This window comes from Macaca mulatta, chromosome 6 (genome assembly GCF_049350105.2).
Source record: "Macaca mulatta isolate MMU2019108-1 chromosome 6, T2T-MMU8v2.0, whole genome shotgun sequence".
In the NCBI taxonomy this organism is placed as follows: domain Eukaryota; kingdom Metazoa; phylum Chordata; class Mammalia; order Primates; family Cercopithecidae; genus Macaca; species Macaca mulatta.
In genome coordinates, this window is record NC_133411.1 from 73,511,687 (window position 1) to 73,536,934 (window position 25,248).

The following is a 25,248-nucleotide window of genomic DNA, read 5'->3' on the forward strand; positions in this document are numbered from 1 at the left end:
ATTTTGGAGTTACAATTCAAGATGACATTTGGGTGGGGACACAGCCAAACCATATCACAAGGTATAGTCATCCTTTGGTATCCTCTCAAGATTGGTTCCAGGACTCCTGCACATACTAAAATCCAAAGATGTTCCAGTCTGATACAAAATAGAGTAGTATTTGCATATGACCAAATAGTATAGTATTTGCACATCTTCTTGTATACACTAAATCATCTCTAAATTACCTATAATACCTAGTATAGTGTAAATGTTACGAAAATAGTTGTTACATTTTTATTGTTGTATTGTTATTTTTTATTGGGGGTTTTTCCATGGAATATTTTCAATCCATGATTGGTTGAATCTGCAAATATGGAACCTGCAAATCTAAAGGGCCAACTGTATTTCAAACCTCTCAGTCAAAAAAGTATTTTTAATATTCAAGTGAGTGCTTTCTTACTATAATTTAAATGTTACCCCTTTGAGAGAGTGATGTTATTAAAGGGCAAGAATATTTACTGAATTTTCAAAAATAGTTCCTTGACAATTTGAAGACTATTCAGAACTAAATTGGTTTTGTCACCTCCAAAGATAAGTAAGCCTAGATGGATTAGCCTCTCAACACAAAACCTATTTCCAAAGTTTTATTCATTTTGCTGTTCACCTCAAACTGACTTTCAAAATGGAATATAATATTTTACTAGAGGCTTCACCAATGCCCAGTATAAAAAAAAGGATTCCAGCCGGGCACAGTGGCTCATGCCTATAATCCCAGCACTTTGGGAGGCCAAGGCAGGTGGATCATTTGAGGTCAGGAGTTTGAGACCAGCCTGGCCAACATGGCAAAACCCATCTCTACTAAAAACACAAAAAATTAGCCAGGCATGGTGTCAGGTGCCTGTAAACCCAGCTACTTGGGAGGCTGAAGCATGAGAATTGCTTGAACCAGGAGGCGGAGTGTGCAGTGAGCCAAGATCACACCACCGCACTCCACCTGGGTAACAGAGTGAGACTCTGTCAAATAAATAAATAAATAAATAAATAAATAAATAAATAAAATAAAATAAAATAAAATAAAAAACAGATTCCTACATCATACCTATATATTTTAACGGGCAGTGTCAGAAAACTATAGTTGAATCCATCTCTGACACAAGAAAATATCTGCCATTATATCTTGGAATACTTGTCTTTGCTATTGGCCATCTTCTCCCTTAGACAGTGCTGCAGATATAGTATGTACTTTGTGGTTCACTTAATTTGCCTTCACGTTACTACTTCCCTTCATTTAATACATTTTTTATTCAGAACATAAAAATATATTTGAAAAGATTTTATAACTATTTATTAGACCAAAGGTCACAAAGATTTGGCAGAAATAAACTATCAAACAAACAAAAACACAAGGTGTGAACTCTAGAATTTCTGTACAAGAAAGTTTAAGAGAAGACAATCTATTTCATTTAGCTCCCTCCTCTCTTCCCTATCCTCAGTTTATTGAAGCTATTTACTGGCAGGGTGGTAAAATATAAAGCAGAAGATGGCAGTCTTCTGATATGAGGAGTCAAAGGACAGAAAGCTACAGAAATGGGAGGGTTGCTGGAAAGTGGGGGGAAATCCCAAAAACTAGGGAGCCCTAGAAAGGAAACCTCCAAATCTGTATTTTTTTAAAAGTGTGAGTCCATATTTAAAGAAAGAAAGAAAAAAATATTTGATTTATGGAGAATGCCAACTACCTAATATGGAAGGAATAACGAGAGTTAGACTATCATCACTGGATGCCAAAATTGGAGGGTAAAATTTTCATAAAAAGTAGATATTTACAGTCTTGAGGTAACTTGCCAAAAATTACTTATTAATTAAAATGGGAAAAATTACAAAAGAGAAACATGGTGGACATTAGATGACCCAAGTGATCAAAATCAACTTTTCCAATATTTGGAAAAACCAGTATCAAATGTCTTATGATACAAAGCATTTAAAAGGACATAATGAATAATCCAAATTTAATCCTGAGGAAACATCAGAAAACCCAAATGAAGACATGCTTAAAATAAAAAATTGCTATGTACTCTTTTAAAATGTCAAAGTCAAGCTAAAAAAAGGCTGAGGAACTGTTCCAAATCAAAAGAGACTCTTGAACAAGACAAGTAAATAAAACATGTGATCCTAGGTTAGCTAGTGGCATGAGGGGGAAATAGCTATAAAGAATATTATTAAGACAACTGATAAAATTTGAATATGAACTGAAGATTAAATAATAGTACTGTATCAACACTAAATATCTTGATTTTGACAACTATACTGGGATTATATAAGAGAATGTCTACGTTCATTTTTTTGAAACAATGTCTCGCTTTGTCACTCAGGCAGCAGTGTAGTGGGCATGATCTCAGCTCACTGCAACCTCCACCTCCCATGTTCAAGCAATTCTTGTGCCTCAGCCTACAAGTAGCTGGAACTACAGGCATGCGCCACCATACTCAGCTAATTTTTGTATTTTTAGTAGTAGAGATAGGGTTTTGCCATGTTGCCCAGGGTGGTATTGAACTCCTGACCTCAAGTGATCCACCCGCCTCGGCATCCCAAAGTGCTGGGATAACAGGCGTGAGCCACTGTGCCCAGCTGAGAATGTTTTTGTTCTTAGAAAGCACAAACTGAAGTATTTAGGGGTAAAGAAGAATGATGTCTACAATTACTCTCGAAAGTAGTACAGAAATATTAAAATGTTTGCCTGGGACTTCTGCTTCCAGACAAAATGAATTAATAGAGATCAAATTTATCCTGATTTCTCATACAATTTTTAAAATGAACAAATTATATGGAATATCAATTTGCAATACACTAGACATCAGGAAGAAAAGGACAGTGATCCCTGAGAAATGGGAAAGTAAACAAAGTGAGTCTTAAGATTGCCCCCAGCTTACTACCTTGAGAAATTGGATGCCATGAAACAGAGTAGGGAAAACAAAGCAGAGCCCAATGGACTCTCTGAGTTGAAGAGACAGAATAGAAAATACAGGAGATGAAGACAGCTAAAATTTACAGGACTAAGTACAGCAGCAGAGGCAGCTACACAAAGAGATAATTGTGGAGATTTGCAAAGGATTCCCCTTAACTATTCATCTGAGTGTGAATCTGGCTCATATGACATAAGAGAAGCACTTAAGGCCAGGCAAAGAATCACCCAAAAGGATTAGAGGTAATAATGCCTAGCACTTACCACAACATTAAATATAGGGCATCTATCCACCAAGACAAACTGGAAAACCACAAGATTCACAGGGCAATTGGGTAGAGTACCCAGAAGGGACTTGCCTCAGTACTGGGGAATAATTAGCGCTAGACTGAACACTGAATTGGTTCAACAAAACAAATTTTAAAAGCAAGAATCAGTTTCCAAGGAACTTAACTGCACCCCAAGGAAAAGTTCAAGAGTAATTACAGAAATACAAAAATATCTGGCACCCAACAAGGTAAATAACACAATGTCAGGCACCCAATCAAAGATCACCAAATATGCAAAAAAGCAATAAAATACAGTACATAATAAAGAAATAGTCAATTGAAACCAATCCAAAACTGACACATATAATAAAATTAGTAGAGAAAATCTTTAAAACAGTTTTTGTATTTTCTAAAGCATAGAGATCTGAAAATTTTTTTAAAAGACCCAAATTAGGGGGCGATTCCAAGATGGCTGAATAGGAACAGCTCCATTCTACAGCTCGCAGCGTGGGCAGCGCAGAAGATGGGTGATTTCTGCTTTTCCAATTGAGGTAGCTGGCTCATCTCACTGGGGCTTGTCAGACACTGGGTGCAGGACAGTGGGTGCAGCCCACCGAGTGAGAGCCGAAGCAGGGCGAGGTATCACCTCACCTGGGAAGAGCAAGGGGTCAGGGAATTCCCTTTCCTAGCCAAGGGAAGCTGTGACAGATGGCACCTGGAAAATTGGGTCACTCCCACCCTAATACTGCACTTTTCCAATGGTCTTAGCAAACAGCACACCAGGAGATTATATCCCACACCTGGCTTGGAGGGTCCCAAGCACATGGAGCCTCAGTCATTGCTAGGACGGCAGTCTGAGATCGAACTGCAAGGTGGCAGTGAGGCTGGGGGAGGGGCGTCTGCCATTGCTGAGGCTTGATTGGGTAAACAAAGAGACCAGGAAGCCCAAACTGGGTGGAGCCCACCACAGTTCAAGGAGGCCTGCCTGCCTCTGTTGACTCCACCTCTGGGGGCAGGGCATAGCCAAACAAAAGGCAGCAGAAACCTCTGCACACTTAAATGTCCCTGTCTGACAGCTTTGAAGAGAGTAATGGTTCTCCCAGCACAGAGTTTGAGATCTGAGAACGGACAGACTGCCTCCTCAAGTGGGTCCCTGATCCCCAAGTAGCCTAACTGGGAGGCACCCCCCAGTAGGGGTAGACTGATACCTCACACTGCCAGGTACCCCTCTGAGACGAAGCGTCCAGAGGAACGATTGGGCAGCAACATTTGCTGTTCAGCAATATTCGCTGTTCTGCAGCCTCCGCAGCTGATACCCAGGCAAACAGTGTCTGGAGTGGAACTCCAGCAAACTCCAGCAAACCTGGAGCTGAGGGTCCTGACTGTTAGAAGGAAAACTAACAAACAGAAAGGACATCCACACCAAAATCCCATGTATATATCATCATGATCAAAGACCAAAGGTAAATAAAACCACAAAGATGGTGAAAAAACAGAGCAGAAAAGCTGATTCTAAGAATCAGAGCGCCTCTCCCCCTCCACAGGAACACAGCTCCTCGCCAGCAACAGAACAAAGCTGGATGGAGAATGACTTTAATGAGTTGAGAAAAGAAGGCTTCAGACGATCGCTAATAACAAACATCTCCGAGCTAAAGGTTGAAGTTCGAACCCATCGCAAAGAAGCTAAAAACCTTGAAAAAACATTACACAAATGGCTAACTAGAATAACCAGTGTAGAGAAGTCCTTAAAATGACCTGATGGAGCTGAAAACCATGACACGAGAACTATGTGACAAATGCACAAACTTCAATAGCCAATTCAATCAACTGGAAGAAAGGGTGTCAGTGATTGAAGTTCAAATGAATGAAATGAAGCGAGAAGAGAAGTTTAGAGAAAAAAGAGTAAAAAGAAATGAACAAACCCTCCAAGAAATATGGGACTATATGAAAAGACGAAATCTACATCTGATTGGTGTACCTGAAAGTGACAGGGAGAATGGAACCAAGTTGGAAAACACTCTTCAGGATATTAACCAGGAGAACCTCCCCAACCTAGCAAGGCAGGCCAACATTCAAATTCAGGAAATACAAAGAACACCACAAAGATACTCCTTGAGAGGAGCAACTCCAAGACACATAATTGTCAGATTCACCAAAGTTGAAATGAAGGAAAAAATGCTAAGGGCAGTCAGAGAGAAAGGTCGGGTTACCCACAAAAGGAAGCCCATCAGACTAACAGCAGATCTCTCAGCAGAAACTCTACAAGCAAGAAGAGAGTGGGGTCCAATATTCAACATTCTGAAAGAAAAAAATTTTCAACCCAGAATTTCATATCCAGCCAAACTAAGCTTCATAAGTGAAGGAGAAATAAAATCCTTTACAGACAAGCAAATGCTGAGAGATTTTCTAACCACCAGGCCTGCCTTACAAGAGCTGCTGAAGGAAGCACTAAACATGGAAAGGAGCAACCAGTGCCAGTCACTGCAAAAACATGCCAAATAGTAAAGATCATTGATGCTAGGAAGAAACTGCATCAACTAACAAGCAAAATAACCAGCTAACATCCTAATGACAGGATCAAATTTCACACATAACAATATTAACCTTAAATGTAAATGGGCTAAATGCTCCAATTAAAAGACACAGACTGCCAAATTGGATAAAGAGTCAAGACCCATCAGTGTGCTATATTCAGGAGACCCAATTCACGTGCAGAGACACACACAGGCTCAAAATAAAGGGATGAAGGAAGATCTACCAAGCAAATGGAAAACAAAAAAAAAGCAGGGGTTGCAATCCTAATCTCTGATAAAAAAGACTTTAAATCAACGAAGATCAAAAGAGACAAAGAAGGCCATCACATAATGCTAAAGGGATCAATTCAACAAGAAGAGTTAACTATCCTAAATATATATGCACCCAATACAGGGGCACCCAGATTCATAAAGCAAGTCCTTAGAGACCTACAAAGAGACTTAAACTCCCACACAATAATAATGGGAGACTTCAACACCCCACTAATCTGTTGATTAGACAGATCAACAAGTCAGAAAGTTAACAAGGATATCCAGGAATATGAACTCAGCTCTGCATCAAGCGGACGTAATAGATACCTACAGAACTCTCCACCCCAAATCAATAGAATATACATTCTTCTCAGCACCACATCACACTTATCCCAAAATTGACCACACAGTTCGAAGTAAAGCAATTCTTAGCAAACGTAAAAGATCACAGATTATAACAAACTGTCTCTCGGACCACACTGCAATCAAACTAGAACTCAGGATTAAGAGACTCACTCAAAACCGCTCAACTACATGGAAATTGAACAACCTGCTCCTGAATGACTACTGGGTACATATAGAAATGAAGGCAGAAATAAAGATGTTCTTTGAAACCAATGAGAACAAAGACACAACATACCAGAATCTCTGGGACACATTTAAAGCAGTGTGTACAGGGAAATTTATAGCACTGAATGCCCACAAGAGAAAGCAGGAAAGATCTAAAATTGACACTCTAACATCACAATTAAAAGAACTAGAGAAGCAAGAGCAAACACATTCAAAAGCTAGCAGAAGGCAAGAAATAGCTAAGATCAGAGCAGAACTGAAGGAGATAGAGACACATAAAACCCTTCAAAAAATCAATGAATTCAGGAGCTGCTCTTTTGAAAAGATCAACAAAATTGATAGACCACTAACAAGACTAATAAAGAAGAAAAGAGAGAAGAATCAAATAGATGCAATAAAAAATGATAAAGGGGATATCACCATTGATCCCACAGAAATACAAACTACCATCAGAGAATACTATAAACACTTCTATGCAAATAAACTACAAAATCTAGAAGAAATGGACAAATTCCTGGACACATATACCCTACCAAGACTAAACCAGGAAGAAGTTGAATCCCTGAGTAGACCAATAACAGGCTCTGAAATTGAGGCAATAATTAATAGCCTACAAACCAAAAAAAGTCCACGACCATACAGATTCACAGCTGAATTCTACCAGAGGCACAAGGAGGAGCTGGTACCATTCCTTCTGAAACTATTCCAATCAATAGAAAAAGAGGGAATCCTCCCTAACTCATTTTATGAGGCCAACATCATCCTGATACCAAAGCCTGGCAGTGACACAACAAAAAAAGAGAATGTTAGACCAATATCCCTGATGAACAGCGATGCAAAAGTCCTCAATAAAATACTGGCAACCCGAATCCAGCAGCACATCAAAAAGCTTATCCACCATGATCAAGTGGGCTTCATCCCTGGGATGCAAGGCTGGTTCAACATACGCAAATCAATAAACATAATCCAGCATATAAAAAGAACAAAAGACAAAAACCATATGATTATCTCAACAGATGCAGAAAAGGCCTTTGACAAAATACAACAGCCGTTCATACTAAAAACTCTCAATAAACTAGGTATTAAATGGATCGTATCTCAAAATAAGAAGAGCTATTTATGACAAACCCACAGCCAATATCATACTGAATGGGTAAAACCTGGAAGCATTCCCTTTGAAAACTGGCACAAGACAGCGATGCCCTCTCTCACCACTCCTATTCAATATAGCATTGGAAGTTCTGGCCAGGGCAATCAGGTGGGAGAAAGAAATAAAGGGTATTCAATTAGAAAAACAGGGAGTCAAATCGTACCTGTTTGCAGATGACATGATTGTATATTTAGAAAACCCCGTCGTCTCAGCCCAAAATCTCCTTAACTGGATAAGCAACTTCAGCAAAGTCTCAGGATACAAAATCAATGCGCCAAAATCACAGACATTTTTATACACCAATAGCAGACAAACAGAGAGTCAAATCATGAGTGAACTCCCATTCACAATTGCTTCAAAGAGAATAAAATACCTAGGAATCCAACTTACAAGGGATGTGAAGGACCTCTTCAAGGAGAACTACAAACCACTCCTCAGCAAAATAAAAGAGGACACAAACAAATGGAAGAACATTCCATGCTCATGGATAGGAAGAATCAATATCGTGAAAATGGTCATACTGCCCAAGATAATTTATAGATTCAATGCCATCCCCATCGAGCTACCAATGACTTTCTTCACAGAATTGGAAAAAAACTACTTTAAAGTTCATATGGAACCAAAAAAGAGCCCACATTGCCAAGTCAATCCTAAGCCAAAAGAACAACGCTGGAGGCATCATGCTACTTGACTTCAAACTATTCTACAAGGCTATAGTAACCAAAACAGCATGGTACTGGTAACAAAACAGAGATATAGACCAATGGAACAGAACAGAGCCCTTAGAAATAATACCACACATCTACGACCATCTGGTCTTTGACAAACCTGACAAAAACATGCAATTGGGAAAGGGTTCCCTATTTAATAAATGTTGCTGGGAAAACTGGCTAGCCATATGTAGAAAGCTGAAACTGGATCCCTTCCTTACACCTTATACAAAAATTAATTCACGATGGATTAAAGACTTAAATGTTAGACCTAAAACCATAAAAACCCTAGAAGAAAACCTAGGTAATACCATTCAGGACATAGGCATGGGCAAGGACTTCATGCCTAAAACACCAAAAGCAATGGCAACAAAAGCCAAAATTGACAAATGGGATCTAATTAAACTAAAGAGCTTCTGCACAGCAAAAGAAACTACCATCAGAGTGAATAGGCAACCTACAGAATGGGAGAAAATTTTTACAATCTGCTCATCTGACAAAGGGCTAATATCCAGAATTTACAAAGAACTCAAACAAATTTACAAGAAAAAATCAAACAACCCCATCAAAAAGTGGGTAAAAGATATGAACAGACACTTCTCAAAAGAAGATATTTATGCAGCCAACAGACACATGAAAAAATGCACATCACTGGCCATCAGAGAAATGCAAATCAAAACCACAATGAGACACCATCTCACACCAGTTAGAATGACGATCATTAAAAAGTCAGGAAACAACAGGTGCTGGAGATGATGTAGAGAAATAGGAACACTTTTACACTGTTGGTGGGACTGTAAAGTAGTTCAACCATTATAGAAGACAGTGTGGCGATTCCTCAAGGATGTGGAACTAGAAATTCCATTTGACCCACTGATCCCATTACTGGGTACATACTCAAAGGATTATAAATCATGCTGCTATAAAGACACATGCACATATATGTTTATTGCAGCACTATTCACAATAGCAAAGACTTGGAACCAACCCAAATGTCCATCAATGACAGACTGGATTTAAGAAAACATGGCACATATCCACCATAGAATACTATGCAGCCGTAAAAAAGGATGAGTTCATGTCCTTTGTAGGGACATGGATGAAGCTGGAAACCATCATTCTGAGCAAACTATCGCAAGAAAAGAATACCAAACACTGCATGTTTTCACTCACAGATGGGAACTGAACAATGAGAACACTTGGACACAGGAAGGGGAACATTACACACCAGGGCCTGTCGTCGGGTTGGGGGGAAGGTGGAGGGATAGCATTACATGATATACCTAATGTAAATGGCAAGTTAATGGATGCAGCACAACAACATGGCACATGTATACATATGTAACAAACCTGCATGATGTGCACATGTACCCTAGAACTTAAAGTACAGTAATTAAAAAAAACAAATTAAACCACTAGAAATGAAAAAAATTATACTACATAAGATGAAAATACATAGTAGATCAGACTGTGGGATTAGTAATTGTAGAAAAAAGTCAACTTGAAGACACAGCAATAGAAACTACCCAAAATTGAATACACAGAGAAGAGAGAATTTAAAATAATAAACAGACCATATGTGAGTTGTCTTCAAGTAACCAAATATATCTGGAATTAAAGTCACCAAAGCAAGGCAAGAAGGGCAAAACCAAAAAAAAATATTGAGAAAATATTGGCCAAAATCATCAAAATTTGATTAAATTAGATCTAAGAAGCTCAATGACCCCAAACATGAAAACTACTCCAAAACATTTCGTAATCAAATTGTTCAACTCAGTAAGGGTAAAGAATAATTAAACACCATGACCACCCAAATTAACCTAATTGATAATATATAGACGTTTCCATCCAACAATAGCAGAATGCCCATTCTTTTCAAGCGCAACCACCTGGAACATTTACCAAGAAAGACAATATTCTGGGCCATAAAGCAAGTCTCAATAAATTGAAATGCATTCAAGTCATGCAAACTATATTATCTGACCATAGTGGAAATAAATTACGAATTAATAACAGAAGAATTTCTGCAGTGGTGGGGGGGGATTTGGAACTAAATAACACAATTCTAAATAAGCCATGGGTCAAAAAAAAAAAAAAAAAAAAAGAAAGAAAGAAAGAAAGAAATACTCTAAAGGAACATTAGTATTTTGAACTGAATGGAACTGAAACTCAGCATATCCAAATTTGTGAGATGCGATAAAGCTATACAGAGGGGGGATTTTCTAACATTAAACACATATATTAGAAAAGCAGAAGGGTCTCAAATTAGTGACCACAACTTCTGCCATAAGGAACCACAAACAGAAGAATAAACCTGAAGCAAGTAGACGAATGGAAAGAAATCAATGAAACAGAAAACAGAAAAATGAAAAAAAATAACTGAAACCAAATTTGAGAAGATGATTAAAATGTCTGGCCAGAGTGATTAGAAAAAGACAAAAGACAAGAAAAAGACATAAAAGACAAAAGACAAAAACTACCAATACCATAAAGAGAGGTGATTTTACTATATATTCTATAGATATTAAAAGGATAACAAGATATTATGAACAATTATGCCAATACATTTCACCACTTGGAAAAAATAAACATACTCCTTGAAATACTCAAACTACCAAAGCTCACTGAATAAGATAACCTAATTAGCCCTATATTATTAAACAATTTTAACTGGTAGTTTTAAAAAAATCACTCCACAAAGAAAACTCCCAGGGCAGATGGCTTCTTGTGAATTCTAAAAAAATCACTCCACAAAGAAAACTCCCAGTGCAGATGGCTTCTTGTGAATTCTACAAAACATCTGAGGAGAAAATAATACCAATTCTAGACAAACTGTTCCAGAAAATTGAAAAGGAGGAACTACCTCGTAACGCATTCTGTGAGGGCAACATTACCCTAATACCAAAATCAGGCAAAGACAGTCTAAGAAAAAACTACAGAACAACATCCCTCATAAATATAAATCTAAAAAAAAAAACCATAATTTTAGAAAATAATATCTAATTATATAGAAAATGATATCTAACTATATATATATATATTTTAATTAAGTTCCAGGGTACATGTGCAGGATGTGCAGATTTGTTCCACAGGTAGATATGTGCCTTGGTGGTTTGTTGCACCTATCAATCCATCAGCTAGGTAATAAGCCCGGCATGCATCAGCTCTTTCCCCAAATGCTCTCCTTCCTCTTCCTCTACCCTCAACAGGCCCCAGTGTGTGTTGTTCCCCTCTGTGTGTCCATGTGTTCTCATTTTTCAACTCCCACTTTTGAGTGAGAACATGCAGTGTCTGGTTTTCTGTTCCTGTGTTAGTCTGCTAAGGATGATGGCTTCCATCTTCATCCATGTCCCTGCAAAAGACATGATCTCATTCCTTTTTATGGCTGCATAGTATTCCATGGTATATAAGTACCACATTTTCTTTATCCAGGCTATCATTGATGAACATTTGGGTTGATTCTATGTCTTTGCTATTGTGAATAGTGCTGCATTGAACATACATGTACACGTATCTTTAGAATAGAATGGTTTATATTCCTTTGGGATAACTAGGCCACACCGTCTTCCACAATGGTTGAAATAGAAACACTTTTACACTGTTGGTGGGAATGTAAATTAGATATCTAACTATATTAAAAGAATAATACATTGATGACCAAATTGAGTTCATCTTAAGAATGAAAAGCTGGTTTGGCCGGGCACAGTGTGGCTCATGCCTGTAATCCCAGCACTTTGGGAGACCAAGGTGGGAGGATCACTTGAGCCCAAGAGTTTAAGACCAGCTTAAGCAACACAGTGAAACCCCATCTCTATAAAATATACAAAAAATTAGCTGGGCATCGTGGTGCACACCTGTAGTACCAGCTACTCAGGAGGCTGAGGTGGGAGGACTGCTCGAGCCTGGGAGGCAGAGGTTGCAGTGAGCTAAGATCACAACACTGCACTCCAGCCTAGGCAACAGAGTGAGACCCTGTCTCAAAAAAAAAAAAAGTTGGTTTAACATTGTAAATCAATCATTGCAATTCACTGTATTAATCCACTTTTAAAAAGATAAACTATATAATTATCTCAAACAATTCAGAAAAGGCATTTGGTAATATTCCAACACCCATTACTGATTAAAAAAAAAAAAAACTCTCAGCAAACTATGAACAGAAGGAAACTTTCTCAACCAGACAAAGGGAATCAACAAAGAAACCTATAGCTAACATCATATTTAATGGTGAAAGATGGAATTCTTTCCTCACTGAGGTCAGGAACAAAACAAGGATCTCTGCTCTTACCGCCTTTATTACACACTGTATTAGAAGTTCTAGACATTCCAATAAGGCAATAAATAAATAAATAAAAGTCATTCATTATTAAAAGGAAGAAGCATAATGTCTTTCATCTCAGACAATGCGATCATCTTTATATATGGAATCTTTTAAAAAGCTATTAAAACCAGGCCAGGCTCAGTGGCTCATGCCTCTAATCCCAGCACTTTGGGAGGCCGAGGCAGGCGGAACACCTGAGGTCAGGAGTTTGAGACCAGCCTGGCTAACATGATGAAACCCCATCTCTACTAAAAATACAAAAATTAGTTGGGCATGGTGGCGGGCACCTGTATTCCCAGCTATCTGGGAGGCAGAGGTAGGAGAATCACAAAGCCGAGATCGTGCCATTGCTCTCCAGACTGGGAGATAAGAGAGACTCTGACACACACAAGAAAAGCTATTAAAACCAATAAATGAACTTAGCAAGATTACAGGATACAAAATCTACATACATATCTATTGCATTTTTATATACCAGTGAAAAACTATTAATATGGAAAATGAAATTTTAAAAAGAGTATCATGGACAATAATATCAAAACATATGACCAAATGTATAAAAACACTGAAAACCACAAAACACTGCTGAGACAAAGTAATGAAAACCTAAATAAATGGAGAGACAGACTTTGTTCATGAGTTGGAAGACTCCATATTGTTAAGATGGCAATTTGCTAGACCACACTCCAGAGGAGATTACATAAAGTCATGAATACCAGGAGACAGAGATCACTGAGGGCCATCTTAGAAGCCTGCCTACCACAGACTTCTAAGATGCTGTGTGACCTTGCCAATCAGTTAACTTTCCTGTGCTTCAGCTCTCTCTTCTGCAATATAGAGAAAACAGCAGTACCTATCTCATGCAGTTATTTAAGGTTTAAATGATTAAGTGTCTGTAAAGCACTTAAGTATCTGGTACTTGGTTATATACATACATCAATACATCCATAAAACCAATATAAATACTTAAGTTACTATTCCTTAGAGCTTAGAACAATACATCCTTCTTTAACTATTTAATGGTGCCTACTACAAATAAGGTACAGTATTTATTCAAGGTGTGCATAAAGATAACTGATTAAATGTGGGTACTGAGGAAAAAGTATCTTCTTGTTTTCATTTTTATTTGAACTTCAACAAACACACACAGGTAATGCCTGAGATAACCATAATCCTGTTTCACCAGGTCCTAATTTGTGCCTATTTTCCAGACATAACTGTCAATGGCACGCTCTTTCAGTTTTTTTTGTGGTTTGTTTTTTGTTTTTTAAGATGGAGTCTCACCCTATTGCCCAGGCTAGAGTGCAGTGGTGCAATCTCAGTTCACTGTAATCTCTGCCTCTCGGGTTCAAGAGATTCTCCTACCTCAGTCTCCTGAGTATCTGGGATTATAGGTGCATGTCACCATGCCTGACTAATGTTTTTGTGTATTTTTAGTAGAGACAAGTTTCACCATGTTGGCCAGGCTGGTCTTGAACTCCTGACCTCAAGTATTCCTCCCACCTCAGCCTCCCAAAGTGCTGGCATTACAGGCATGACCCATTGCATACAGCCCCCCTCTTTCACTCTTAAAAGTGTCCCAGTGTACACAAGAAATTAGAGTCACTCCAGTTTGTCACAGTCCTAGATTGAAATGGAAACTGAATCTACATAAAGACTTTTGAGTAAGAAACCAACAAGGCATGGACAAAAGGAAGGGAAACTGAAGAGGAGGAATATGGGCAATGGGGGTGGGTAGATATAGTGGGCAATAGAGTGAGACCCTGTCTCAAGAAAAAAAAGAACAAAAGGTTGGTTTAATATTCTAAACCAATCATTGCAATTCACTGTGTTAATACACTTTTAGAAAGATGAACTATATGATCGTCTCAAACAATTCAGAAAAAGCAGCATGGTAAGAGAAAAATAAATGCTTCAAAATGCCCACATAACAAAATTAATTCACCCACAATCTGAATTCACACTTCCTATAAACCTAATATATTCTTTAAAAGCTTAATGAAATAAAATATTTAACTGTTTATAAAACAGGTAACTGGCATTTCTTTAAAGATTTTTAAAAATCCATAAATGAATACCAAATAAATGTTAATGTATCACATTTAACTTCCCTTTCCTCTATCTGTTCTAATACATTACCATGAAACCAATATATAATCCTGATAAACACATTATTTAAAAAATAAGAAAACTTGTTTAAATGCATAGACTGCAGGCCAAATTTTAACAATAAACCACTTTTATAGCTATTTTTGTACTCCCAACTGAAAACATTAGGTGACTTTGGAAATTCTAATTCCTTTATAATCCAGCAGCACCAAAGCAAACAGTCATGACCCCTTAAGAGGATAAATATGCCCATTTTAATTAAAGACTAAATTATTTGACTTGGTGTGCAATTTTTGCATCTGTATTTTGAGACGTATTTATAAATCCTGTGCTTTTCATTAATGAAAAACTGTAAAAGTATAATAATTGACAAATAGCCTACAGAGGCAGTCTTAAAAGGTGTCTTGAATTCTCAAGAATTTAGGCTAATAAGAGGAATGAAGTATTGATACATGCCACATTATAGATGAACCTTGAAAACACTGTGCTAAGTAAAAGAGGCAAGTTACAAAAGACCACATATTGTATTATTTCATTTATATGTATGGTCTAGAGGTAAATCTATACAGACAAAAAGTACATTAGCAGTTGCCTATGACTAGGGTAGGAGTGGGGACTGAGGGGAATGTGGGGAATGGAGGATGACTTCCTTTGGGAGTGATGGAATGTTCTAAAATTGATGATAATGACGATTGCACAACTCTGTGAATATACTAAAAACCAATGAACTGTATACTTTAAATGGATAAATTGTATGGTCTGTGAATTATATCTCAATAAAGCTGTTACCATAAAAAGAACTTAGGCTATAATTCCTACCCTAAATATAAACTGTTATGTATTATTATCTTAAAAATGGAAAAACCTGATTCCAATACTTTATACGAGAGAAAGCCAAGAAATGTATGCATTAGTCTGTTCATGCTAATTGCTAAACATTGATGCAAATATACTCTACGTCTTTGAATTCCTACTGAATTTCAGACAACAAATAGATTTCTTGAGTATTTTACCACAAAATAGATTTAGATATTGGCTTGACTTTAAACTTGTGGTGGATATTTCCTGACTTCATTTGAAAATTTAATTAAATTAAATAACCTGTCAACTTGCAGGTTTTTATTCCTAAGTAGCTATTAATTTGGGTTATCAATAAAAACCTTAATAAAGTATGGGAGGCAACACATATCAAGCCACTGCTAGATTTAGCCATTTTACAATGTTTAGATATATCTAAATATCATTTGAATACCATAAAGACACACAATTTTTGTCAATTTAATAATTTTAAAACAACAAAATACAAAGCTTAATAAAGATAATTTGCAAGTTTTATAGCAAGTTAGCTTTTTAACTATGTGTGTACAGTCTTATTTTGCCTTCAAAAATTCTGCTTCTAGAGTTTCAAGTAAGGAATATTAATCATTTCTTGACCTAGGTATATAATGTTATATTTCACCACTGATGTATTGTGAATTTCATTCACTAATTTAGGTGAATATTAATCATCATCAAATAATTCTAATAGATCTTAGTCTATGAAAGCAATCAATACCAGTTACTAATACTGATATTTTAACTAAAAATATAGATCACAAAAATGAAAGATCAGTTTTATTATTCTATTAATGCATATTTATAATATATGAAATATAATAAACTATAGAAATATTGCCATATTTCTACAAATGTATACATTTTAGCCCTAACTTTGGTATTCAGAGCTAAGATGTCAGGTACTTAATACAACATAGAGAGGTAATCATCATTTTAGGAAGTGGCTTAAAGCTGCTCTTTGGTATAGCATAAAGTTAAGATTTGATAAATCTAGGTAGTGATAACAGGTATTCATTATATTATATATTATTTATTATGAACAATTATATAGAACATAGTATATGCACACATATGTACATATAAAATACACATATATAATACATATAAATAATTTTAATATGTTCTTTGGTGTTCATTCAATATTATTGATATCAGAAAAAACAACATGCAAAAGTCCTTTATTTTCTTTCTCTCTAGTCAGAGTGATCTGATAGCTTTGCACAGCACAGTACATTTTAAATGTAAATCAACAAAATAAAACAATAAGATACAATTTTTAAAGAAAGGGATAACATTTTGAGTTTTTAAAAGTAACTACTGTTACTTAAGTGATTGCAATCTCAAATGGCTTTTGAATAAAACCTTTGAGTCCCTGGGACAAAATTTGGCCCAGTGGAAATAAACGTATCAATCATTTTTCCTCTGGCATTCTTTTTTTTCTTTTTTTTTTTTTTTTTGCTCACTCTGTCACCCAGGCTAGAGTACAGTGGCGCAATCTTGGCTCACTGCAAGCTCCACCTTGCAGGTTCACGCCATTCTCCTGCCTCAGCCTCTCAAGTAGCTGGGACTACAGGTGCCCACCACCACGTCTGGCTAATTTTTTTGTATTTTTAGTAGAAACAGGGTTTCACCATGTTAGCCAGATGTTCTTGATCTCCTGACCTTGTGATCTGCCTTCCTCAGCCTCCCAAAGTGCTGGGATTACAGGCATTAGCCACCGTGCCCAGCCCTGGCATTCTTGATACACACATTATACATTCTCCCTAGTGAGTTGACATTTCAAGCAAACATACAACATGATCTCACTCATAAACAGTCGGGTCAAACCCCTGAACATGTTAATAAGTGAGTTATATCAACCAATTTTCAACAGTAATATAAAATCATCTGTGGAATTCTCAAAAATATTTTTACAAAAATTAGTAGTATGATTTAAACACATGTTGGATTTCAAAATAAGACATATATAAGAGAGTCCAACACTGGTACCTCTCTTCTGATCCTCAAAAACTAACCATTTTAAAAAATATTTTTACAAAAATTAGCAGTATGATTTAAACACATGTTGGATTTCAAAATAAAAAATATACAAGAGAGTCCAACACTGGTACCTCTCTTCTGATCCTCAAAAACTAACCATTTTTAAATATTAAAGATGATACTCCTCTCATTTTGATAAGTCACTCTGTGGCCCTAGCAATCCAAAAATAATTACAGACTTTTAAATAGGCTAGAAGTTACTTTGAAACTTTAATAAGAATTCAAAAAAGAATTATACACTGCTCCAAAAAGCATTTTTCTAACCTCTGTTACATTAGCCAATCTAAAATAATATGATATGAACTCTTTGAACTACTACTCTATTAAATCCTGAGATCATTTCTAGTACTAGTCTGATCATTAGGAGACAAGTTTAAAAAGAAAATTTTCGGCCAGGCACGGTGGCTCATGCCTGTAATCCCCAGTACTTTGGGAGGCCAAGGTGGGAGGATCACAAGGTCAGGAGATTGAGACCATCCTGGCTAACACGGTGAAACCTCGTCTCTACTAAAAACACAAAAAATTAGCTGTGCATGGTGGCACGCACCTGTAATCCCAGCTACTCAGTAGGCTGAGGCAGGAGAATCACTTGAACCTGGGATGTAGAGGTTGCAGTGCCGAGATCGCACCACTGCACTCCAGCCTGGACGACAGAGCGGGACTCATCTCAAAAAAATAAAATAAAATAAAATAAATAAAATAAAATAAAAAATAAAATTTTATGTTTAAATCTCAAACTTCAAAAAGGTACTTGAAGTAGCTTACAAAAGCAAACAAGAGCCCTGCAGAGAATCAGGAAAATATCCAAGCGAATTCAGAGTAAAAAGTTGGACAGCTGAATGTTGTAGCCAGTGCAAAGAAAGGTGGGCTAACTGCCCAGATGTACTCTACTACTTGAATACCTATATACGTGCTTGGTGTAACTTCTGTCATTTGAGGCAAAAGGTAAAAATCCAATGAGATAGAATAATGCAAATGTGAAGTATTGGGAGCCCACTGTGTGTCACATTTGGGAAGAGAGAAAGAGCTTTACAAATATAAATACAAAAGTCATGTAAATATTTACGATCATTTTGTAAGCTATATACAACAACATTTTCTTCTAGTAATTTCATTGACACTAATCAACGTCCATATTTTTTAACAGAAAGGTTTCTACATTTGCACAATTCCCAGTATATTTTTAATTCCTTAAGTATATTTAAGAATATTCCAGACCACAAGACTCTAAGGGGTTGCAAATTTTATCAGACTAAAATGTCAACGTGTATTTATATAGAACCATATGATGTTTTTATTCAGCAGGCATGTCATAAACCAAATTTTCTCACTTATGATGCCAGGTAGATAAAGTCAATTAAAGTGACTATAACTATAAAAAAAATTCAGAAATTTCACTGTACGACTCAGTTACTCAAGAAATTTTTCTAAAGTTTACATTATCTTACAGGATCTCAAGATTCTAACTCATATACTTTGTATTCCCTCCCTAGAACCTAATGTAGGGTCAATGAACATACCACAGATGAAGCGTATGTTAAATACTGTCTTGCAAATTGAAATAATCATCATACCAAAGACTATAATGCTTCCATTTTGCTTATTGTTTATTGTTACTTTTTATTTTAAAATATTGATAAGAAGTCAAAAGGCACACTTATCTTAAAATAATTTAAGTATAATATTTCTAACCAATTATAATTAAGAGTATTAAAAACTAAAACAGATAGCATCATATAATCAAAGACAGAATCACCAGGATCTGAGCCGTATTCTTTCACTTATTAGCTGAGTAATCTTGAGAAACTTACCTACCAGTTCCCTCATTCCTAACATAATAACACTCTCTACAGAATTGTTGCTGGAGAGTAAAGAATAAAATGGATCTGAAAACAGTTTTGTAAAGTTGGAAAGCAATATAAAAATTCAATGGGTTATCATCAAAAAATAATTTTGCTTGAGAGACAAGCTGTTCAACACATAGTGTAATCAATCTGCTTCTTTATGTTTATATATCTTAATTAAAGTATTTTAAATTAGATAGACATTCAAGTAAGTTGTATAACTGCCAGTGTCCTCCTCTCTTTTAATAAACTTTAACACAACTGGAAAGTAAAAATAGTTAATATATTTTATAACCAATAATGGTCACTTTATTTTTATGATATATATTTTCTCATATGTTTTAATCTTGTTTTAGTGTGTATTTTGTTCAGTTAACAAATCATCTACATGCTTTCTATTAAACATTATGAATAGAACTTATCAGTAGAAGGAAAGTCATTTATTAAATTTCTAAGTCAAATTTTAATATTTTCTTTTTTCTTATTTGGTTCATTTGATGCAAACACAATAATAGTGTAATACATTCTTTCCCAGTAGTGAAAAATAAACTACCATTTTGCTTTCTCTATACTCATTATCTGAATGAGGCTTTAGATAGAACCAAATTTATTACAATAGTGAATAAACACAATAATCAATGGAAAAATACTTGCAACAAACCATACCTAGTAATAAGAACTGCATTATCGTGGTGGGCAATCCCATTTTCTGGAATGGTGTTTCCATCACTTTGGTGGGAGAGAATGGACTTCTGCCATTTACAGAAGCTATCGAGGGACTTGTCTGCATGGTGGTTTATCTCCAAGTTTGGCTGCAATACAACATGCATACCAGAAATGTTCCAAACAAATTACTAAGGTCAGTTGTTAAAACTTTTGAAGACTAAAGTGGGAGTATAATTAGAAGCAGTGGTTTCTAGGAATAATCTCTTGCCAATTTTTATTTCTGTAATATCTGACCTAGAGCTCATTTGGTATATTATTGAACAGATATTTTTTTCCAGTTCCAGCTGTAATGATAACGTGAACATATGTGAGATTATCAACATAAAAACTAAAGAAAACCATTATTATAAGATATGCCATGCAAATGCTCACCCTTATACTGAAACATAGCTAATCTATATAGCTTTAACATAAAAGGCATATTCTTGTAATGTATTTAAAATTTGCTTAAGATATTAAATGTGTAGAGCTAAAACTCATATCCAACTAGAACTTCCTAATAGGAGCAATAATAAAACATATTATTTAATAATAAGTAATTCTATAGCTCTATAGCCTGTCTGTTAAGAATCTTAGACTTATAAACTAACACATTCTTACCTGATCTTCTGTGAGAACAATTAAGCGGGCCACTATAATATTCACAACGTTTCCTAGGCTGGAATCACGGTAAAGTTTGGCAACCTGACCTCCAGAAAATAAGAAAAGACACAAAGTCAGACAAAAATCATAGGGTGATAGTTTGATTTGATTTTTTTAAGTGCTAAAACAAGTTTTTATAAATTTAACCACTGTATACATTACTCTGTATCACTTAGAACTCTACCCTCAAGGTGCCTTGGTAAAAGGTTTTTATACCAGTCTACCTCAATAAATATTTTCTCCTAGACATGAACTACAGCATGGAAATTAGAGGGTGAGCTGATGTTTCAAGTTAAAAAAGAAAAACAAAACCCTCAAACAAGATTTAATGATCCACTAAAACTGTCGTATTATCTAAAAATGAATGATAAGGTCATCTTTAAATGTATTTCTATGGAACTGAAACAATACTAGACCAATCTTTTACCATTTTAGACAGGTAAATTCTTATCATTATTAACTTCACGGCAAAAATTTGTGACCTTAGTCAAAAACACAACAAATATGAAATAAAATATTATATAGAGGGATCAAACTTACAATATTCATCACACTCAAAATGTAATGTTCAATGTCTTTGCGGCCATGGTAGCCCACCATCATTTTATCTGCCACTACCAATGTCTCCACAAACCGTTCAATGCTCACTGATCTCTTCTGTCTGTGGTGGTTATGTGTGTTGTTAATTGGTAGTGAATAAGAAAAAGTGGATGTATCATTCAGCCACCAAGGTTTGCCACTTCTTGTGAAATCTACAATAAAAGCAACCAATTCAGGTAAGTTCACTAATTAAACATATTTATTTATAAATCTTTCATGTAGACATGCTTCTCATAAATTATCTAATATATTAAGATTTTTCAAAGGGAAGAGAATGAGAAAATGCAGTAGTGAGAAGTAAGTCTGTAAATTTTTGAAAATAATGTTATCTGAAAAAAAACATTCAACTGCTCATGAAAACAAAAAAAACTAATAAATGAATTAATAAAAAATAATTTTCAAATAATCGTTTCATATTATTCCAGTAATTATATCTTGATACATTTAAATTTAGGATATATACTTTAAAGAATCATTTAAAGTTATTTAAAAAGCATCTAGAGTACGAACTTTTGAATCAGTCTAAGACAGCTCTGATAGAGAACCCTGATTTTGCAAAAATCTATTTCAAAGATACTTTGAGCATTCATTTTAAAACGAGATGCTTCCATTAAGCTATTTTAATTAGAATCAATTCTACTGCTCTAGAAATCTCAATTCTAAAAGGCAATGAATTACTTTTTTCACTTAGGTCGGCAGTCTACAACTATTTATTCTGACAGAGTACTCAAAATACTTCTTTTCCAAAGCCTAGAAGTAAGAGACATTCAATTAGAGTTGAAAGATCACGATTCCGGCATAATTTGCTTTGAACCACATTTAGCACGCATCGCAATGTATCCTTTGTTTTCTACACATTTGGTTCTTCAGTATAGAAGCAGCCTTTTAGTGCTACGGCATTTGTAAACACCTGCCTCACTGATTATCATCTTCATTAAATAAACTTGAGCATGTAGAGGGCCTCTGTATATCTTCCACATCCTTATATTGAATAGGAAATCTTTCTCATCCCCACTATTGAAAAATTTAGTGAGGAATAATTAGATTAATATATATGATACACTTGACAGAAAGTGTAACTATTCTCATTTCTCCAACTTCTTTAGCCTTTCTCTTTAAAAAATTGCATTGGTAGGTGCTATGGTTTGAATATCTCCTCCAAAACTCATGTTGAAACTTAATTGCCATTGAAACAGTATTAACAGCTGGGGCCTCTAAGAGATGATTAGAACTTGAGGGCTCCACCCTCATGAAGGAATTAAAAGCGTTATTGTAGGAGTGGGTTGGTTATTGTGGGAGTGGGTTCCTGATAAAAAATAATGAGTTCAGCCCAATTTCCTCTCTCTATTGTGTGACTCACTTCCTCCTCTTGCCTTCCTCCATTAGATGACCCTCACCAGATGCTGGAGCCATGCTCTTGGACTTCCCAGCATCCAGAACCATATGCTTAGTAAACTTTTACTGTTCTTAAATTATCCAGTCTCAGGTATTCTGTTACAGCAGCAGGAAACGTGCTAAGACAGTAGGATGAATAAATTTTAGGAAATAAGGCGGAAATGATCATAAGACCCATCAGTTAAATACTCCTGAAACTCCTAAAGTCAAGAGAAGCAAAGACATAAACACCACTTCTTATTTCAATAGTATATCCTCCAGATAGTAAGTGTTTCTCTATATCCATTTGTGGCAGACAGACTCTCCAGATGGCCTCCATGACCTCTGTCTCCTGATGTTCACATCCTTTTGTGATTTCCTCCTTTTGAATATGGGTAGGACCTGTGACTTGCTTCTAACTAACAGAATACAGCAAAGATGATGAGATGCATGTGATTTTTAGTATATTAGTACATGATTATGTTACATAATATTGTAGCATTTACCTAGAGTCTCTCCCTTGCTGACTTAGAGAAAGCAAGCAATCACATTGGTGAACTGACGCTGGCATCTGAAGACAATCATCCAAAAACTAAAGCTATCTGTAACCACAAAGAACTGAATGCTGCCAACAACTATGGGGGTAGAGAAGTGGATTCTTCCCCAGTCAAGATTCCAGATGAGAATTCAGCCCTAGCTGAGGCTAAGCAGATGACCCATCCATGCACAGACTCCTGACCAACAGAAACTGTGAAATACTAAAAGTATACTGAGTAAGCCACTAGGTTTTATTGGCTAATATTATTACAAAACAGCTGAAAGCTTTTCCACATCAATATAACTCCAATTTCTCCTGCTCAGTCCTCTGTGATCATAAAACCACTCATGTATTCAAGTCATGCCTAGTCTCTTACTCTGGCTAAACAGCTTAAATGTCCAAATATAGGATTTTATTTTCATTCTTTTGATCATTTCCCCTTCTCTGACCCATTCAATTTCTCCTTATTTTTATTTAAAATATTGTGAAAACAATTAGACATTATTGTGCAATAAACACAAAGCAATGGTAGTTCTCACTTAAAATGTATTCAGGTCGGGTGTGATGGCTCACGCCTATAATCCCAACACTTTGGGAGGCTGAGGTGGGTGGATCACCTGAGGTCAGACCTTGAGGCCAGCCTGGCCAACATGGTGAAACCCCATCTGTACTAAAAATACAGATATTAGCCAGATGTGGGGAGGGCGCCTGTAATCCCAGCTACTCGGAAGGCTGAGGCAGGACAATTGCTTGAACCTGGGAGGCGGAGGTTGCAGTGAGCTGAGATGGCACCTCTGCACTCCAGTCTGGGCAACAAGAGCAAAACTCCATCTCAAAAATAATGATAATAAAACTAAAAATGTATTCAGTGTAAGGTAATTGGTGTTATCATCATCTTTGTTATTGTCCTAATTTTCAACATTTTAGTTTTTAAAATTTTTAGTTGGCTTGGCTATCACTCTAACAAACTACAAATTATTTGAACATTAAAACTATATATTTTTATTTATGAATGTCCATCAAAGGTATTTTATATATAGCATATATAATTATATATTCAATATTTTATACATATACACATATACTGAATGAATAAAATCAAGAGAGAACATCTTCAGTTTCACTTTAAAAATTAAATTAATCCAGCATAATTAGCTCATTATAAAACTATGCATTCTATAATTGCCAATTGACTTCTTAATGTTAAGCTTAGTGATCTGTAAGTACTATCTTTCTTAGTCTAAAATAGAAAACGAGATTAACTTGCTTTGTTTCTAAATAAAGATAGTAGTTCTTCAAATGATACCTGTTACAGATGCTTTGCTTAATTTAATTTTGATTAGATTATAGCATGTTAGGAAAATATTGCTCATAAACACATACAACACGGTAACTTTTTCCCAAAATCAATATATGGATTTCATTGCCATTTGAAATAAGATTTTAACTTTTTGATCAATATCAAAGTGTTTGAATATATACAGCCATTCACTATTATTTCATTAACCTGCTTTATTTTAGTATTTACATAGTACTTACTACTTCTGGACAGTTGGCCATATATTTGTTTGTTTGTTTGTTTGCTTATTTAGTTAACTGTCTTTCCTCACTAGAATATAAACTCCATGAGAGCAGGGACTTTTTCTGCTTTATTTATCGCTGCATCCCCAGCACCTAGAATAGCCTTGCATACAGGAACTAAATGAATATTTACTTAATGAATATATAAGTAGATAATGAAGATATAGAGACGTAATAACATCTATTTCAATGGACTAGAAGAATACTTAGTTA

General features: G+C 35.8%; 1 protein-coding gene across 1 annotated transcript in view; it reads right to left on the reverse strand.

Annotated features, from left to right (window-relative positions):
• The window catches only part of ADAMTS6 (ADAM metallopeptidase with thrombospondin type 1 motif 6), a 338,936-nt gene that overhangs the window by 288,470 nt on the left and 25,218 nt on the right, over positions 1 to 25,248 (reverse strand). Inside the window, exons 5-7 of the mRNA XM_028849466.2 lie at positions 21,483 to 21,694; positions 20,901 to 20,984; positions 20,241 to 20,386 (exon numbers count right to left, since the gene is read on the reverse strand). Of these exons, the coding sequence (XP_028705299.2) occupies positions 20,241 to 20,386; positions 20,901 to 20,984; positions 21,483 to 21,694 (442 nt within the window). The remainder of the gene's footprint in view (positions 1 to 20,240; positions 20,387 to 20,900; positions 20,985 to 21,482; positions 21,695 to 25,248) is intronic.